Source organism: Protopterus annectens, chromosome 15.part0, assembly GCF_019279795.1.
Source record: "Protopterus annectens isolate FY-2018-M chromosome 15.part0, PAN1.0, whole genome shotgun sequence".
Lineage (NCBI taxonomy): Eukaryota > Metazoa > Chordata > Ceratodontiformes > Protopteridae > Protopterus > Protopterus annectens.
Genome location: NC_056749.1, coordinates 237483727 through 237504475, shown reverse-complemented (window position 1 = coordinate 237504475; position 20749 = coordinate 237483727). Strand labels below are relative to the sequence as shown.

Below are 20749 nucleotides of genomic sequence, written 5' to 3'. Positions count from 1 at the left end.
TTGGGTCCTGTCTGTGAGCCAGCTGGCTATCCACTGGATGACATATGGGTTTGTACCTAACCTCTTGAGTTTGTCAACATTGCCCAAGTGGGGTATTGTGTCAAATGCCTTGGCCAGGTCAAGGCAGGCAGTGTGAACCATTCTGCTCTCATCCATTGCTTTGGTGACCCTTTCAAAGACGTCCAACAGATTGAGTAGTAGGCACGAGCTGCCCTTGATGAAACCAAACTGGGTTGGGTCCAGTGTCTGGAGGTTTACTATATCTCTGTCGATCATGTCCATGATAATTCTTTCCATAGCTTTGCATATAAGACTAGTAAGACTTACTGTTGCCTTTCTCCATTCATAAGGCACAAAGCCTGTTTGGGGGCTACAGTTAAATATTAATTCCAGAGGCCCTGACAGGACATGTTTTATGCTATTTAGGAGGCATCCTGGGATATCGTCTGGGCCCATTGGTGCAGTGTTTTTGGTCTTAGAGAGAGAGAGAGAGACCATTAAGGATCTGTTCTCTAGTGATAGCAGGGGAAGTTATATTTGATATTTCCTGAGGGAAGGTTGAGGGGGAGAAAGGAATAAAGTTGGAGCTGAATTTATCAGCCAGGAGGTTTGCTATATCTTCTGGCTCAGTATAAGTGGCTCCATTTACAGTGAGCGCTGCACACAATTGTGTATTGCCTTTGATGTTGTGGACATAGCTAAAGAATGCTTTGTGGTTGTCCTTGGCCTGGGAGGCCAAACCTTCCTCAAATTTGACTTTGATAGACTTCATTTGTCCTCTGAGTTGTTTGTTTAGTTTGATGAGAGTGTTTTTATCCTGCTGGGTGCTGCACCTCCTAATTTTTGCCATGATTTTCTTCCTCCTGTTTTACAGCTGATTGATTTTGTGATTCCACAAAGCTGGCTTGTTTTTTGAGTTAGTTCTGTATTTCTTCCTGGTGGGTGCAGCTGCCTCTGTGCAGCAATTAACATACTTGTACAGGGTTTCTGTGAACAGTTCTGCATAGGCAGACGTGTTCTCAGGGTTTATGGGGGCTTGAAATTTTGCCAAGTTCTCACTTAATAGCAGGAGGTTAGGCTTAGAATAGTTCCTGAATATTTCAGGTTTAGCTGGGGGTCCAGGTTTTATTTTTACTTCAAAGGAGACCATTTTGTGGTCTGATCTTACTAGAGAAGGCACTACAGTAGGGGCTGTGCAGCAGTCTCCCATATTAGTGAGGACCAGAACCAGTATGGCTGCACCCCTGGTTGATGTATTGACTATCTGGACCAGGGAGTTTGTGTATACAAAATCCAGGAATCTCTGTGCATGTACGTTTGGTGTCTTATAGGATTCCCAGTTAATAGTGGGGAATTAAAGTCACCCATTAATATGGTATTGAGTTGGACGGTTAGTGTGTCTAATAACTTTAAATACATGATATGGATTTCTTAGGTCATAGAGTGGGACCTATAGCTTGCAAGGAAGTGGTATTGGATTTTACCTATATTGATTTTAACATTAAGCAGCTCAAGTGCATTGTTCTGTTTGACCAGCCTTGAAGTATATTTATTTTTGATGTAGCAGAGACACTTCCACCTTTAGTCCCTGGCTGTGAAGTAGCTGGCCTAAATGTGTGGAAGGCATTATAACCTTCACTGTTGGTGTGCTGTCTGTAGCTTTAAACTTTGTCTCAGTGACCGCACAGATATCAGCATTCTATAGGGTAAAGAGAGCTTCTAAAGAGTGGAGTTTTATGTTTAGAGTCCTAGCATTGAGTGGTAATACCTTTATATTTTTCTTGGTTTTGATTTGCTATGTTGGAAATACTTTCAGTTTGGCATTGCCTAAAAAAGGCACTTTGGGGGAAGACGGTGTTTTAGATAATATTTGAAAGCCTAGAGGGGAGAGGTGCAAAACATCCCTGGCAAAGCAGCATGGTCTGTTGACCATCTCCTTCCATGCTGACAAATACTGCACCCCCTTAGAATGACACCAGAAAATAAACCAATTATTAAAGTCAATCATCTTTTGTTCATATTGTGGCATCATCCTTAGAGAAGGTAAAATGCTGCTCAATGCTAGGCTCATACCAGCCTGAGACACATATTCCAAGAGCTCCATGATGTCTCTCTTCATATAGTCTAGGGACCATGAAGGGATATGTCAAGGTGGCCCCACGATAGCAACATCAGGAAGAAGGCGCTATAGAGGAGGCATGGATTGAAAGTCAGTGGCAAGCTGGAACAAAAATAATATATATTTTTTTATTTTGTGAAGTTTAATATGCACTTTCTGCTTATAGGTCCCATTGTTTAAAAAGAAACACATGATAATAGACTATTTTGAAGAACAGGATTTTATTCACATGTGCACACACACACACACACACACACACACACACACACACACACACACACACACACACACACACACACACAAAGAAAACTAATGCTAGGTTTTCCTTACCCATTGCACTCTTGCTGTATGCTGAAGGCCTTCAACAGCTGCCTAATCATTCTAATTGGTCTTACACTGCAGCCTGTAGTTAATGGAATGCAAATAATCGTAAGGAAATACAAGGCAACAGAGTCTTCCAACAGACCTCTCAACTACCCTTATTTTGGAGGAATGTCCCTATTGTCAGGACTGATGTACTCCTGCACATAATGTACCTATTTTTGGAGATATATGTCCCTATTTTCAGGCTTGATTTACCATTCACATAATTTTCTGAATCCACCTCATCACGTGTGTTTTTTGAATCTGCCTACTACACAGAAAGCACACTCCATGACCAACACACTAGCAGTAAAGTAATTTAAAGAAAAAGGACACACAGCTTATATTTCCCTTTTTTGAAGCAAAAATAAATGACCTTGTGTGGTAGCATTTTACAATACAGTTTATTAAAGTCTATAAATTTACACTGTCTCTTTGGTAATGTGCTTATATTTTCCATCATATTTATCACTCTCTGTTTTTTAAACATGTTTCTGAGTAATATCTCACATTATTACTGGAAAAGTGAATAATAATATGCTATTTGGTATTTAAATTTTGTAATAATTAGATGCACAGATTTCTGGCTGGATATTCCTACTTTTCAAGGGCCTTTGTTTCTATTATCAATATCTTAGAAATATATCAACCAACCATTTTCACCTTGCCTACTCTTTAGACTCTATCTCCCTTTTTCAAGGAGGGCTAGGTCAGTTATTAAGGGGTGAGTTTGTGACTATCCATCCAATCTTCCAGTTCCTGTTTGAAAGAAAGTGATGGATTGCACTGCTTGAATTGCCACAAGTGTTTATTCCAGAGATGTTAAAGATGCTGGCATAATGAACCTAGCTCACCATCATGTTTTAATTGCTGATTAAAACTTAGATCCCTGATTCTGTTTTTTGTGGGACTATTTGATTTGTGGCGATACAAGAGATTTAAGACCTTTAGATTCCTAATAGCATGGAAGGCAAGGCATAGATCTCTTCTCCAAATAAATAAGATAATGTATAAAGAGAGTGCTTTTAGTCTGTTCGTGTAGCTGAGGGTTTTTAAGCCAGTAATCTTCTTAGTTAGGGAGCCTGTTTGCTCTTTTTAATTGTTTGATATGTCTAATGAGGTACATCCCTGGGGGCACTGTATCCAATCAGTGATGAGTGTAAGAGGGACAATGGTTTCATTAGATCTGGATGATACTCCTTTGGCAATTAGCTGTGCCAAGTATAAGGACGTACTGATTACAGTCGTTACATAATGAGCAAAGGAGAGGAAGTTATCAACCCAAGTTCCAAGGGCTATAACAACATTCTCATTTTGGAGTGGGGTGTTGTCTATGTTTATGCTGGCAGTAGAGATTGTTTACCAAATGTGACAATAATGCACTTTTTCCATTTAATTTGAGTCCATTTTAATACATCAGTTATTTACAAATATAAGTTCTTTCTGAGGGGTTTTGGCCTCAGAGGGGGGACTTTACAATGAGTCTCAGTTTACAGTCATCTGCATAGCTGGTTTGCCAGAGGTCTTGGCTCATGTTCATGACTGGAGATCAGAATCGTAAATGATGAACTATAGAGTAGTAGCCCTGTGGAACACTACTAGTCACCTTCATGCTCTCTGATGCAGCCCATGTCACCTGTACCATATGGGATCTGCATTTTAACCAATTTACTATCCATCTTACAACATGGGTATCTATTTGTAATGCATTAAACTAACTAACTGTGTTAACATGGTGGGTGGTCCAGGTCAAGATATGCTGTGTAAATGGCATGACCATTGTCAACAGCCTAAGTTGTCCTTTTGAAAAAGTTAATCAGATTCATTAGACAAGGAGCTATGCTTGACAAAGCCAAATGCTGTAGGTTTAGACTGATGAGATTTTAATATAGTTTATTTGACTATCATATTTTCATGTTTTATTACCCATCACTGAAATGTCCATGCCCTATCTTTATTCTAATACATGCATGATTCTCGATCACATAATACAAAAATATAAGCTAGGCCAGTTGTGGCACAGAGTCCCTGCATTTCCTATTAGTTTCAGGTGGCAAAATCCTACCCTGTACATGTTAACAATTCTTTTTCACTTGGCTGGCCCACCCTTATAAGAAGAAAAAAATGTTAATTATTGTTTAGTGTACTAAAAAGAAAAAAGAAAAATAAATTATTGTTTAGTGCAGGAGCTTTGGCCGTATCCTCTTTGGGTTATTATTACACAATAGCTTAATGAGAAGGGTGATAAAATGAAATAAAATGAATATCCTGCAAACCTTGGCTTGAATCACCCAAATTCAGTAGTTTAGTTTGACAGAGCAATTTAATTAACAAGACCAAAATTAAATTGTCATTTATGAAAACATGCAACATGCTATATATTCTACATCAGCCTGGCAAAAGTTAAGTAGGTAATATAGGTATTTGTGTATGAATGTTCTGTGCAGTGACATTTTTCCTAGGTCCAATTTTTTTGTGCCATTTATGAAGAAAATTGCTACATTTTAGCTTGTCTGTATGCCATTGCTCTAGCCCAAATAGTGATGCTTTAATCTGAAGATGTCATTGCCTCATTTATGGTATTTCCTAAAGTTATAATATCAATTTTTAAATCTACAGCAAGGAGGAGACCAAAGATCTTTTTAACTTGTCTCCAGAAACATCAAGAAAGTCAAAAACCAGCAGCTCAACAGAAAAAAGGTAAACTTTTACTAATTGTACCTTTTATAAAACAGGAAATGATAATAAGGGAAGTTAAAACATAGCATGGACTTATCTATACAAATGTGTATTCTGTCTTGTCCTAATCATGGATGATATGAATCCTATACTTTGAGACCATTTGTAACTAGGTATTGCCTTGAAAAGATTACGCATTTAGGCAACATTTCATCCATCCATATATATGTGTTTTTGTACATTTATATTTAAAACATATTTAAACATATATATTTATATGCATTTTATATATAATTATCTCTCTCTCTCTCTCTCTCTCTATATATATATATATGGCTTTTTATATTCATATGTTCTTATCATTTAATTTTGTTTATATACATAAAAATTTTTAATGTGGTTTTTAAACTAATGAGATTATGATGTCATAATTAATTGTGATATTTAAATATATTGAATGGGCAGTTGCCTGTGTATTGTTTGTCTGAAGAAGGTGGGGAGAATTTCCCTACCGAAAGCGCTTACAATTAAAAGTTCTGTGCTCCGCTTTTGCTGTATTTATTCATTATTTCCACTTTTGTTTTTGGTTCCAGTTTATCGTGATTTATTTACTAGTTTGAGACCATTTGTAACTAGGGCCGATTGGAAAATATCTTCTATTTTACTTTGTAAAAAAACAATGAAAAATAAAGTGGTTGAACTGGGCCAGAAAGTCAGAAGATCTGATTGATGCAGAGATTAGAAATGGTTTTTGCTTTAGACTCTGTGTCAGTGTCGGAAGTGATTTTCTATTACTAAAGTCTGGTGCAGATTTACATAGACATTTCACCCAATTCTGGTGACTGTTACCCTACTACACAGAAGAACATGATTAAGGCAAGTTGAGAATATGATGCATTAGAATAAAACTGGAAGGAATGCAGTAATCATGGCAGGATTAAGACTTCAGTGGAAATATAAGCAATTAATGCTGAAAATAATAGCCAGTCACTGCTGCTTTAAAAAATGCAATGTAATATCTGTGGTATGACGATAATGTTAGTTTTATTCCCTGTAGCCACTAACATCTATACTCCTTTATAGCATCATTGAAGATACCAGCAGTGGAAGTCATCCTTCCTGGACAGAGTACGAGACCAAGACAACAACAACATTTAGCAGTAATAGGTGAGATCCACAGTTTTAGAATTATCACTAAGTACGAGTATATAATGTTTCTTTGTGTTTGTTTATTTGTTATGCTTTGATCTTTGAACCACATTTGCAAAAATAGCATGTGTAGTATAAACCAAGAGACTGTCACATGTTAACTGTCATTATTTTAACAGCGATAATGATTCTGAAGTTCCCAGCTGGAAATCCTGGAGAGAAACAAAAACAGATCTCAGCAAAACAAAGTAAGACATTCCATCTCCTTCACATCTACATTTATGAACTACACTTAGCCAATTATAATGAACATTAATTCAGATGTGCATAAAAATGTCCTTCAAGTTCCTCTTTGTCCGAAAGTGGTGATGTCCAAAATTCTGAACTATTTTTTGTGGTTCAAGGCCAATTAAGAACTCTCAAGAAGAGAAACTTGCATTTCAAGACTTTAAAAAGGATATGGTCACACATATATTCTTATGAAGGAAATGAAATAAATTGTACATTTGTATAATATGCAATAATTTGCACGACAGTCTTCAATATTGTGTGTGTGTGTGTGTGTGTGTGTGTGTGTGTGTGTGTGTGTGTGTGTGTGTGAGTGTGTGTACTATACATAACTGGTCTTATTTCAAAGCCAATATTTTTCTTTCTGTTCAGATGATTGCAGAACTGAGCACAGTGTATTATACAGAGTTAAAACACTAATAACTAGAACTTAAGTAATATCTTCATCTTTCTGTAAACTTTACCCTAGACCTACAACAGTATATCAGATTCCATATAATACAATGTAGCTAATGAGTATCGCAATAGCATAAGGGTGTTAGGACATATTCTACTCACAAGTTCGTAAGTGCATATACTCCAGCAAGTGAACACCATATGGGTGGAACAAATTCTACTCCACATATTTTTGAACCTGTGCACATTGTGCTTTTAAAACCATCTTTTCTCAGTATAGTTACACAGTATTGTAATGAGTGGACAGGAGCTACAAAATGCTCAGCAGACCAAAAACACCCAAAACACCCACTCCAAAAGAGGAGGAATCAGAAGGAGTCTGACAAACAATACGAAAAATATTTGGTTTGCCCAACTGTATTTGAAATGACTTCATCTCCAAGGTAATGATTGGTGGAAAAACAATGTAGATAGAAGAATACATTTCTGAAGTAAAGATGTAATATGATAAAATAAAAATGTTCTCTAGATGAGAAAGATTATATGTGTGTATGACAAAAATAATTTTTTTCATGTGTAAATATGTAACCATTACATACTTAATTATTGTCTTATTATTTTACAAAAGGTATTCTCCTTTTATTGCGAACATCTTAATGTATAATCAAGTGCTAGTTGAAAAAGGCCTTTTATACCACCTCACTTACCTCGTTACCTAACGATGAATAAATAAATAAGTCTGGGTAAGCGCCCTAAAGCTAGTAGAACAGGCCATTGTAGGTGACAGGGCATGAATCATGGGTCATTCATTCGAAAAAAAATGGCTGTGAGGTACTACTGTACTCAGAGTGACATTTAACAGAAGGGAATGGAATATGTCATTAGAAGTAAAAGATCTTAGGGCAGCGCAATACAACATTACAGCACTCAACACAGATATGTGAGTAGAAGCACAAGTACACGTTGAACCTAAAACCAGTGAGCACGCATTGAATGATGAAACCCAAACTTGCTGGAGTAGGGCAGTAGGTGCTTACAAAGAAAATCTCTCCCTCCATATATGAGGGCCAGCAGGCAACTCTTACTCACTTTACTGCTTCAAGAATTAAATGTGGTACTGTTAAGGTGTTCCACCCGGAAAGGGGAGGCTTCCTTAGGGTGTTGTGCAATGCTATGCCAAGTACAACAGGAAGAACAAATGGGTCACTTATGAAGCCAATGAGACTTGCTTTTTCAGGTTAAATGTCACTGTAATTGACCTGTAAGATAGTACCCTAGTTTGACAGCATGGAACCTTACCTGTGTGAAATAGTTCACACATGTTGGCTGTCTTGCTGGTTATAGCTAATATATGAAGTGCTGGTAGATGCCAGGGATTAAGATGGAAACCCCTAATGTATACTCCTTTGTGTTGCTCCCATTTGGAAATCTCTACATCAGGCATTTCCTTTAATAGCCAGCTATTGTCCCATTTGGTTGGATAGACATTTAAGTATTAGCTATCTGAGCAGCTGAACAGCAAATGTAATTATTTATCTGCCTTTCAGTCAGTCTTTGCTCTCATTGCTCATTGTTTTGCATGCACTGCCCTTTGACATTCTTAATTAAAAAGCACACATATGATATAAAAAAGATCCAATAAATAAAATTCACAGAATGACGTACTAATAAAACTGTATATATATATATATATATATATATATATATATATATATATATATATATATATATATATATATATATATATTCACTTTATAACCTTGAAATACTGAAATATCGAATTTCAGTATCTCGAGACTATAAAACCAAATCCACAAAACACCGACACAAAAAAAACGTGAAATTGACAACACGGAAAACACCGCACACACTATACCACATATACACCACAACACCCACATCACAACATAAACAAACAAAACTACACACATACACAATTCATACACACATAAGCAGGGGGCAAGCCCCCCTGCCCCCCACACCTCCCTACTTATATATACTAACTCCGAGATCGCACAAACACAAAACAAAAGCCAACTCACACACGCACATTCTCCAACCCCTCACACACACATCAAACACATCAGCACACTCACATACACTCTAACTCACACTCAAAACCCTTAGAAAATACTTACCTGACATAACACCTACATCCACACATGGCACCGCGCACCATCAAAACACAATCCCGGACATTACGCAGTGTAAGGTCATAACCGCAAATTCGACATATATTCGAGTTTGCGATTATGACCTTTCGCTATTTTTAACATTCAGCTTTATAGTCTCAAGATACTGAAATTCAACATTTCAGTAATTCGAGGTTATAAAGTGTTTCTATATATATATCGACAGACCATTTGATCGACATTCATTTGGTCGACAACCAGTATTCAAGACACTTAACAGGGATTTGTCCCCCTCCCCAATGTTGTGCAACCTGGAGTTTTTATATATAGTTAGGGGGGGTGGCGGGCACAACCCCCCACAATGGGGGGTGTGGGGGGTGAATCCCCCCACCTATTTTCATTTAAAAGCATGAAAATACAAGAAAAACTACACGTTTTAAACAACCACACCCCCCTAACTATATATATCAACTCCAGGGTCTCACAACATTGGGGAGGGGGCAAATCCCTGTTACATTCCTTGAATACTGGTTGTCGACCAAATGAGCTGTCGACCAAATGAATGTCGATCAAATGGTCTGTCAATCTTCCGAAGTAGACCCATATATATATATATATATATAAAAACATGCCGCCCAGATGTCACAGGAAACTTTTAATAGTGTTTTGCTTTCAGTGCTTTCATTTCAAGATCAAATGAACTTCATCAGAAAACAAAGTATCTACTTCTTGGAAACATTTTAAAAGCCTCAAAGGTGCCAAGATTTTTAAAGTGACAGTGCTAAAAAGTGCATAAACTTTAACATGCCATAATAAACTGCTTAAGTCCTGTAGTGCAAGTGCGACAATAAATACATTCTATTTAAAAAGTATTACATACAGAAACCATTTTATAGAATCATGATTTTATTTCTATCAAAACTGCTTTGAAAGCTAAAGCTGCTATTATTTGATTTTATTATGACTTGTTTTTATATTTAAAAGATCGACATTTCAAACTGATATATATTTATATAAAATAGTTGCCATAGGGCGGCCACAGTGGTGCAGCAGTTAGCGTTGCCACCTCACAGCAAGAGGTTCTCCAGTTTGATCCTTGGCTGGGGTGCCTTCTGTGCGGAGTCTGCATGTCCTCCCTGTGGTTGCATGGGTTTCCTCCGGGTGCTCCGGTTTCCTCCCACATCCCAAAGACATGCTGTAGGTGGATTGGGCACTCTAAATTAGCCCTAGGTGTGAGTGCGTGCATGTGTGTGCTTTCTGTGGAAGGTTGGGTGTTGGGCTGGCACCTCGACACTGTAAAACTCTACTGCCAATCATGAGCGGACAGGTGATCCGCTGTGGCGACCTCTAACTGGGAAAAAGCAGAAAGAAGAAGAAGAAGTTTCTATATGTAGTGTTTTTAAATAGAATGCATTTTAGGATCGTTTGTAGTTTGTAGTTTCAGTTTGTAGTTTTTGTAATTCTGTTTCACTGGAAAACAGGCATAAAACTTTCTTTACACCCCACTAACTACCTTGAGTATAGCAAGCTCGGATGCTCATAAGCCTACTACTTATTATACAGCAGGAACTTCTTATTGTAACAATTGTTAATGTCTGTTATGTACTTCGCAGATGATAAAGATTCTAGTTGTCTACTGATGTACTATGTTCTTATATGTAACTATGTTTGTAATTGTTAATTGCTATGTTAATCAAATTGTTAATTGCTATGTAAGTCCAATGTAACTTCTGTCTGTATATTTTAACTGTGGAGCTTTTCTCTCCGAGCCTCTGCTGAAAATGGACCTATATCCAGTCGGACACTCCAAGTCAACAAATATAAATAAATAAATAAATAAATAAATAATTTAACTCACTAAAGTGTGCATGTCCTCTTGTCAAATTCAAGAAGGAACAGAAAAACACAGTACAGTGCACGCTACTTTGAAACAGTCTTTTGCACATACACACACACATTATGTCTATATATATATATATAATACACACACACACAGACACACACACACACACACACACACACACACACATCAGTCTACTCACTGTGTAGCCCATTCATCGACCTTGGAATCATTGGCTGGAAAAGTTGGACAAACTAAACATTAGTACACTACCATGGATGCACCAAGAATGAACTTGAGTGCATGCAATTTCCCTAACACCCCCTTTTAATTATGTATAATAACTCTGAGATCACACAGTCCCAACTGAAAGGAAATTTCCCCTACCTGGGCATTGTCAATCTCGTACACCTTTCTACCATCTCTATATGTTGGCCAAATGTGGTCGATTAAACAGATGTCAACCAACAAGCATTTAGACTAAATGCAGGACTTCCATGCATGTGTGTGTGTGTGTGTGTGTGTGTGTGTGTGTGTGTGTGTGTGTGTGTGTGTGTGTGTGTGTGTGTGTGTGTATGCGCGAACACACGTGTGCGTGTGTTCACATACAACAAATGGTTAAGAACATAAACTGTCGTACTGATGACAGAACATAAAACATACACATAACCTGGGGATGACACCACACATGCTGAGATTAATCATTAGATAGACTAGCACATTTAATGCTGAAACAGAGATAGGTCACCCTGCCAGTATACAGAGAAGAATGGAAAGATGGAACCCAGCACGTGACACGTAGGATGTTGACACATAGGTCATAATATATGATGTCAACGATAGAGAAATACATGCATTTAAATTTAATTGTAGTTTTTAGTTGTTTTATAACTTTTTTAGTTATAAGTTTTTAGTTGTTTTATAATTTCTGGCCCTCTTCAAGAGAAATTTTGATGAGTGGATGGGAAATAGAAAATTCACCCCAGGGATCACTCCAGTGGCTTTACTCAACAGAGGCACAGGGAACTAAGGTTGGGTGGCACAATGCCAGGGTAATCCTATGGGCTAGGCTTGTAAAGGCTCCAGGGCCATTAGCCTAGTACACACCTATGAACCTATAGTTTTATTTCCCAATAAATACAAATCACCGAAACAGCATTTTTGTCTATTTGATTCAACCCAGGACTGAAATCAAAATATAATGTCAAAGTAAATCATTTAAATGTCACTAAGGTTTCTCACTGTCTATTGACTTTTAACTTTCTTGTTTTGATTGGCAGTGATAACGAAGATGACCCAGAAGATTATAGCAGTAGCAGAGCATCATGGACTGAAAACACATATACTACAAACACGAAGTAAGAATAATATGACATTGTATGGCTTTTCCTTTATCACTGACATTCTATTTACTTTAGGGTAGTTGAACATGTTTGTTTGAATAACCAAACAAAAGAGTGAAGAAAAGATGCTGTACTCAGCTAAAAGAAATGATAGCTGGTACATTCAGCTTTGATTGTTGTCAGCTAGGCATAATAAAGTTATACAGAGCCAGAAGAGGTTACTATTAAAATGTCAAGTTTAATATGTACAGACATGTATTATGGGGTGGACAGGGCAATAAACATTTTCAGAATGCTACTAAAAAGAGATTTTCCTGTTTGTGAGAATCTAATGCAGTCTTATATTAATGTGAAATTAGAGCAACATGGACACACACACACACACACACACACACACACACACACACACACACACACACACACACACTGGAGAAAGCATGATGTATGTATGTATTTATTTATTTGTCCTTTGTTGACTGGGTTAGTCCCACTAGGGTAGTAGCCTCTTTTCAGGGAAGACTAGAGGTGGTGTTGATACTGCTTGTTTACCTTTGACCAGGACAATGGGAAACATCCCCTACTGTCTTTGGTCTGAGCTACTAGGTGGCAACAGAAGGCTATTACTTGGTTCAGACACTTCCAACATGGAAGAGGACAGCAATCACAGAGCTGAGAGTGCTGCAGGACCTGTGGAGCCTGATAGAGAGATTGCAGAGGAAATTCTGACCAATTTTGATGAAGAAAGACTTGAGCCATAAGTCTTGATGGATTTAATCCAGCAGGAAGAGCCAAAGGATGGAAATGAGGCTAATTCTCATAAGATGGTAGAAAGAGGAGGGTTTTTCTCTCTCTCTGATAAGTTGTGTCTGAACAGAGGAACCAGGCAGGGATGACCCCTCTACACTTAGTCATTTGCTTTATATTTAAAGCCATTAGCAAAGAAAACAAGGGACTTAGAAATTCAAGGATACAGTTGGGATGGTGATAAAGAAAAGTTGGCTTTTGATTTATTTTGTACCTGATAAGTCCAGAAAAGGATGTTTTAGTGTTGTGGAACATTTTGAGACAGTTTCTATTCTTTTCGGGTATAAAATTAATGAAGATAAAACAGAGGCTATTGACATAAGTTATGTGCTCACATATGAATTGGTTCAGCAATACCCATATTTATGGGGACACAGTAAGATGATTTAGAAACAAGGATTAAAAAGGCTGCTGTTATGGCAGCTAAGGATACATGGGAAGAGACTAAACAAACAATAACACAAAAACTGAGAAATTGGAAGTCGTTCACGGATATAGATAGTAAGATACAAGCTGTGAAAATGTTTTTAGCCCCTTTAGTTTTATATAAAGGTTTGGCATATTTTTATTAACCAGAGGAGAAATTGTGGGCAATAATTAATAAATGTTGAAGGAAGAGGGCAAAGGTTAGGTGGGATACGTTGATCCTTCCAATAGAACAAGAGGCTTAGGATTACCTAATTTGAAGTGATAGTTTACAGCTACACATTTAAGGCTAATATACATTACACAAGCAGAAGGTTAAAATTCACAGTGGAAAAGAATGATGATAAAATAGGGGAAGGTCAGGAAAAAAAAAGGAGTGGGATTTTGAATGTTTATCCTCAAGAAGAATAACAACAGCCTTACAGAATATTATATTCATAAAGTAGTAGAAAATATTCTAAGAACTAAGCCAACATGAGAATGGAGAAAAGAGATTTTGCTGAAAGGGATGACTGCAAGTAGGGGTACAGAGAATAGGCAAGAGAGGTCTGGGATTTACAGGAGAAAAGTGACAAAGGAACCAAGGTATTAGGTGCAAATAATGAGAGAGAAATACAGGGGGAAGGTAATTTAATGTGATGAGGCCAAGAAGACATTTAGACCGCAGGCTAGAGACTGCCTTCTCCTACCAGGTATTGAAATCAGAGTATAAGGAAAAAGAAAGAGGTAGGGTAATCCTAAGGGAAAGACCTGCTTTGTTACAGATTTTAGTTGAATCTAGAACAGAAGCTGCTGTTAAAAAGGGGTAATTAGTAGGGCATACATAATATTCCATGATAGATGACCAACTTAAATTTGACCTCCATGTACATTACTGTATCAAGAAAACCCACCAAAAGCTTGGCCTTATGTACAGAAATAAAAGATTCCTCACACCCAGCTCCAGAATTTCATTAGCCCAAGCTTACCTTCTCCCTCACTTGTTCTACAGCTCACATATCTTAACTAACCTACAGTCCTAGCTACTCTCCAAACTCAAAACAACCTACAATAAATTAGCAAGGTTTGCAGCTAATCTGCCCTTAAAATCACACCACTGTCATACTCCCAACACTCTCAACTGGCTTGAGTTTCCTATTCAACTCTTATTTATTGAACTTCTCATCATCCATTCTGTTCTAAACAAGCCCTCCTTCTGCCCTAACCTATCATCTCCTGTCTCCCTCTACAACCTCCTGAATATCCTCAGAAGCTCTGATTAATGTCTCTTACAGACTCACAAGTCTAGAAAATCTGTTGGACAGAATCTCTTTAGCTACCTTCCGCTCTGTCATGGAACAAGCTCACTCTGACCCTCAGAAACATTTCCCATGTCCATGAATTCAAGAAAACTCTTACAAATTACCTAAACAGCACTTAGTCTTGTCTCTACAATCACCCCACATGAACCCTCCCCTCTGTCCCATATTACTGTCTTTTCTCTTCTTACTCTCATTTCCTGTTCCTCCCTTCCCCTCTTTATCTCTCTAACACTAATCACCTAACAAATTAATTAACAGTCACCTACTTCTTATAGGTTCATAGGTAGGTACTAGGCTATCTGCCCGAAGACATTTATAAGCCTAGCCAGAATATGTTGGCTTTCCGTGGGTTGTATCCGCCTGTTGCTCTCATAATCATTCTCTTCACTTCCTAACTTCTGGTAACATGATGGTTATATCCCACCTACAATTGCCTCATAATTAACACTGGCACACACTATTGCTGCAAAACATAAGCATTTGAAAAGCACAGTTATCCATGGAAGACTATCCTTATGGTATTTTCTTTTTGCTAGCTTATTGTCACTACCCGCCTGAAGATAAATATCTTATACTAAATGTATTTCTTACTAATTTTTTAACTTATACCTAAAAGAACAGCTGTGTGTTTACTCTGTTTATTTTTTGTTGTCTACTACAATCCTGTAATTTTTATTGTATTGTTATTGTATATTAAATCAGTTTCTGTAATTTTTGCTTAATTGTACTGTGGAACTTTTCTCCCCAGGCCTCCGCTGAAAAAGGGCACTAGCCCATTCAGACTATCCCGGTCAACAAATGTCAGATAAATAAATAAATAAATAATCAATCAATCAAAGGAGGTTATAAAAGATTGGGAAAAGATGTTGGATAAGCAATTTACAAGGAACAATGAGAGGGCATATCTATAGCTCCCAAGTATGCAACAAAGTCTAGAAGGTTTAATAAGTTTCCTTGGAAGTGCTTGCATAGATGTTTTTATACCCAATCAGTAAGAATTTTTCCTCACACGGATGCCAAATGTTGAAGATGTGACGGGGAAGGAAGAGGTAACTGGGAACATATGAGTCAGCAGTCTTTAAAGATTTCCTACAGAGTACTATGTCAGAAATATTGGGTGAGCAGATGGGTGTAACTAAGAAAATTTTGAGCTGGGATACAGGATCTGAGTTGCCTAGACATAGTAAGACCTTGTTAAGTTTATTTCTGGTAGCTGTCAAAAAAGCAAATACTAGAAAATTAATATCAAAGTCTAAAACAACTCTATTTGAAGTATTGAATATTGTAACACAGATAAAAGAACTGAAAGTGGCATCTTTTGAAAAGGGAAGGAGCAAATTACATAGAAATAAATGGAAACTATAGAAACAATGCATGAAGAATAATGTTCAGGAGGAGGAGTGAGGTTTAAGGGAAGCTAGGATATTATGTAATGGACTGATGATAGTTATTTAAAAACAGCACACGTGATATATAGTGTATGTAACTGGAAATATGTTCATCTGGTTTGTTTTATTTTATATTAATGTAGGCTTGCCTTTGTCTTAAGTGATAATTTAATAAAGATGTTTAGAAAAATATGGTAGAAAGAGTGCTACAGGAATAGGAAATTGCTAGCAACTACTGGTAAGAAGCTAGGAGAGAAAGAAATAATTGTTGATATAAATATGGGTGTATGTTCAGCTGATGAAGAAGCTTGTTTTAAGGACATATATCTGAAACAGCTTGAAGTGAGAGGAACAAAACAAATACCAAAAGGAGAACTACAACAGCTTACACTGAAATTATGAGTCAGGCAGACAGAACACGAAGCATGGAGGAAAGGAGGATCACAGGCCTACAAGGGAACATTGAAGAACTGAATTTGCAGAGAAAACCAGTGGTGAGAATCATGACAAAAAAAAATGAAGCCATTAATAGGTATGACATTATATATAATATTAGTTTGCCACTGGCTTTTGATTTAAAAAACATAAAAGCTTTAATTCACTTCAGTAATGAAGACCTCTGTGAAGCGACATTTGAAGCATACTTGTTTGCAGATCACTTTTGAATGAAGCAGAGAAAAAAAGATGTTGTACCATTGGAAATACTTTCTATTTCAAAATTTAAGCATGCAATTAAAAATAAGGTACTTACATATTATCGCAACCAGATTTTCGCATTAACGCTCGTTGCTTCCCGTTGTGTAAACTAGTACCAAAAAGTTTTGAAAAGCACAGAAACAATGTTTTCTTTAAGATTGTGTATGTTTAGGCAGGTTTATGAGTTAAATAAATGAAATAATGTTTAATTGCAGGTATCCTATGCCTATAATAAGCATGTTATTGTTATCAATTCCTTTTAAATATCTTCGTTAGGTTTTGCAAAAGCTTATTTTTCTTCACTAGCTTCAATTCTAAAGTTTCCTTAAAAACACTGTTTGTACAACTATAGTAAATAAACAGTTTATCTAAAATTATTTGCATGTCTCCTGTTTTTTCTTTTAACCGTTAAATCCACACAGTACAGGGTACAACTCAAAAATAATCATTGCGACGGAAAAACAGCAACTCCTAGAATACATTTTCATGTCTCCCTCTTGCCCCCTTCCCACTCAGTACAGGTTACAGCTCAGAAATAATCCTTTCAACAGAACAGCAGCAAGTAGGAGAAAATAAATAAGTCAGACTTAAAGTAATCCTTTCCACAATACAACAGCAATTGATCTGTTTGAACTGTACGTGTTCTGATGCTAATTCCCTCAGATATTTCAGGCCAACCACTGTGGTAGTTGAATTGAGTGCTTGACGTCCGTAAAGCACGCTAACCACAAATCCTAAATTTTAAGCTTTAACCGTCTTCCTAACTCATCACGTATATATCAGAAGACTTTTTTAACAGTTTAGTCAACACGATTACACATACAAAATGATATTTAAATAAAACACGAGAAACTATAGCACGTTGCAAATCTGGTTGTGATAATACGTAAGTACCAAAAATAAAATTAAGTGTACAGTTCAGAACATCAGATGCAGAAGATTATGAGTTAAGAACTTTTTATATCTGTTGTAATAAAGTGCATTATGTTAAGAAAGTGTATGATGAAAGAAAAACATGGACAAGAGTACAGGAAGTATGGGTGACAATGAATGTGAGTGAAGGCAAAATATAACACCAACCATGCATAATAATGGAAAAAGGACAATATAAGTTACTGGGACAACATTAATCTTTTTTCTTTTTTGTGGAGAAACTACACATTTGGTATGAAAATGAAAGAATGTAACAAAAGAAGATGTGCACAATGTGGTGAGAGGGGGCACACTACCAGGAATTGTGTAATCAAGTATGTAGAAAATGCAATGAGAGAGTGGACATTTCTGTATTGACTGCCCTTTGTTAGAACAAAAAAGGAAATGAAGAAGAAAATAGCACGGAAGACAGAATATTAGTTGAAAATGTTTCTGAAGATATTTATGAAGAAGAAAGTATTATGGGGGAATAATTAAAGAAGAGAATGTAGGAAAGAATGGGGTAAATGAAGAGGGGGTGACCCACAAGCAAAGAGGGTTCAGATACCAGTATTAGAAGGTGATGAAGAATAGGAAGTAGAGTTGGAGATGAAAAAAGAAAAGAACAAAATGATAAAACAACAACTGAGGAAAAGTATGAGAAGAAAGAAAAAATTAAAACTTGAATTATGTAAGATGCAAAAAAAAGGAAAAGGATGATATAAGAAAATTGGCATTAAATGTAAACAGTATGCAAAATAATATTGAGAGTTTGTTGGTGAATGGCATAAGAAATTTAAAAAAATGGTATATGCTGGCAACAATTGTGAATAATGGGAAAAGAGAAAGAGTTGAGGCAATAAGGTGAATGAAGATTATATGGTCAGTGGCAAATGAGATTATGTTCAGGGATAGGGATTCTGTCAAGAACTCAGAAAGCAAAAATATTAGATGTGACAGTAGTAGTTCCTGGGAGGTGGTGATATGTGCTATGAGGAGAAAGGAAATATATGGCAGACAGGCAGTGATAATATGTCTACACAAATATATCTGAAAGACAAAAGATGTTTGAAGAAACAAATAAGTAAGTAATGATAAATATGTCAGTAACTGTGATAGAAGACTAACTGAAACTTTAAGAAGGATACAGAAAAAATGACAATATATTAAGGTGATAAAATACTTAAAATATGAATGGTTGAAAACAGGAAAAAAATGGGGATTGGATGCACAGAAGAGGATTTAAAAAAAATGCAATAGACTGTGTGAAATAGTCAAAAGATATGAAGGAAATGATGTGGTGGAATTGGCTGAATTTTCAAACCACAGAACAGTATGAGCTATAAAACGAGATGACAGGAATAATAATGGAAGGCAAATGAATAAAAAGATTAATGGTGAGGTTATCAAAAAGAATGAAATGAAGGAAGACCATTCACAATTATAGAAAGAACATTATGAAACTGCACTATGAAAATTGGACATATGGGTGAGTGGTTCACTAGGAAAAGTATGAAAAAGGTTATTTTTGAAGTTGAGAACAGATGTAATATAAAGAAATTATGAGAAGGTATGAAAATAAAACAAGAAAGAGAGAAAGTGAAGACAATGATGTATAGACAAAACTTTTTTTTAAAAAGTAAAAGGAAGTTTTACTTTTTATGGAAAGAAGTTAAAAATAAGAAAAGGAAAGATGGATGCAATATTAGACAAAGAAAGTAATATAAAATATAAACAGGAAGAAATTTTGGAGGTGGTTGAAATATTTGCAAGAAGAATGTGTGAAAAAATAAGTACAAGAAGAAAACAGATGGTAAAAATGATAACTGGAAATGTCAAGAAACATTCAGAAGAGAAAATTAAAATGGAAGAATTGGAGAAAATTGTAAAGGAAGGTAGGGAGGAATCAGCAGCAAGGTTAGATGGATTAAGCTATAGATATAAATGAATAGATTACAGTAATTAAAAGTGTTTGTTAAAATATTAAATTAGTGGCTGGGGAAAGTATAAAAGAAGGATATACGTGGCAGAGTGAATACAGTTATATAGAAAAAACATGAAAGAAAAGATATAAAAATTGCTAATGACTCTAGGAAATATAGATTTTAATTTTGTATGAAAATAATGCAAAAAAGAAAGCAGAAAGTATAGAAGAAGTAATAGGGAATATTATTTTTGATACTAAAAAGACAAGTGAAATAAAGTTCAGCAAAAGTAAACAAAGTGGTAGATACAATTTTAAAAGAAATAAAGGAGGTGAAATTAGTAGTCTATGATGTAGCTAAAACATATGACAGGATGAGCCATGTGACAATGTGGAAGCTATTAGAGGCATATAGGATGGGGAAAATTTAGTGAATGCAAAAATGTATTTTGAAAATTCCTGGTGAAAGTTACAATCAATGAATGAATGGGAAGAAAAGTAAGAATTGAATGAGGAATTAAACAAGGATGTCCCTTGAGCATGTGTTTTTTTCTATTGGTCAGTAATGCTGTCACACAAACATGCACTTGCAGCATGACAGAAGCAAGGTAGAAGATGGGGAAATGAATTGTAATACTTATGTGTTTGTCATATGCAGATGATTTCATTATTATGGCTAAAAACATGGTTTGGATGAGTAAGACTGTGGTAAGCAGTGAAAATGTGCTCGTTACAGTTACACTTAAGAGTAAGGGGATTGGTAAGTTAAGAAACTGTGTGGCATAAATTATATCAGAAAAGAAATGAGTATATGAGGAGTGAAAAATGGAGAGTATGAAAGTATAATAAGGCAATGGAGGGAAATAATGATAGAAATTTAAAAGTTATTGCTTTGGTGGAAAAGTATTTATCACTTAAGAAAAGATATATATGTTAAGTACTTATATAGTGGGAAAACGTGCATACATTTGGGGGTATAGCTATTACTA

At 36.2% G+C, this 20749-nt stretch overlaps 1 protein-coding gene across 10 annotated transcripts in view; it reads left to right on the top strand.

Annotated features, from left to right (window-relative positions):
- The window catches only part of LOC122790166 (serine-rich adhesin for platelets-like), a 475884-nt gene that overhangs the window by 342097 nt on the left and 113038 nt on the right, over positions 1–20749 (top strand). For 8 of the 10 annotated variants that reach the window (XM_044057773.1, XM_044057769.1, XM_044057768.1 and 5 more), the window contains 4 exons: positions 5102–5182; positions 6245–6328; positions 6490–6558; positions 12247–12324. In XM_044057773.1, coding sequence (XP_043913708.1) covers positions 5102–5182; positions 6245–6328; positions 6490–6558; positions 12247–12324 — 312 coding nt within the window. The remainder of the gene's footprint in view (positions 1–5101; positions 5183–6244; positions 6329–6489; positions 6559–12246; positions 12325–20749) is intronic. The other 2 variants (XM_044057766.1, XM_044057767.1) reach the window with 2 other exon arrangements.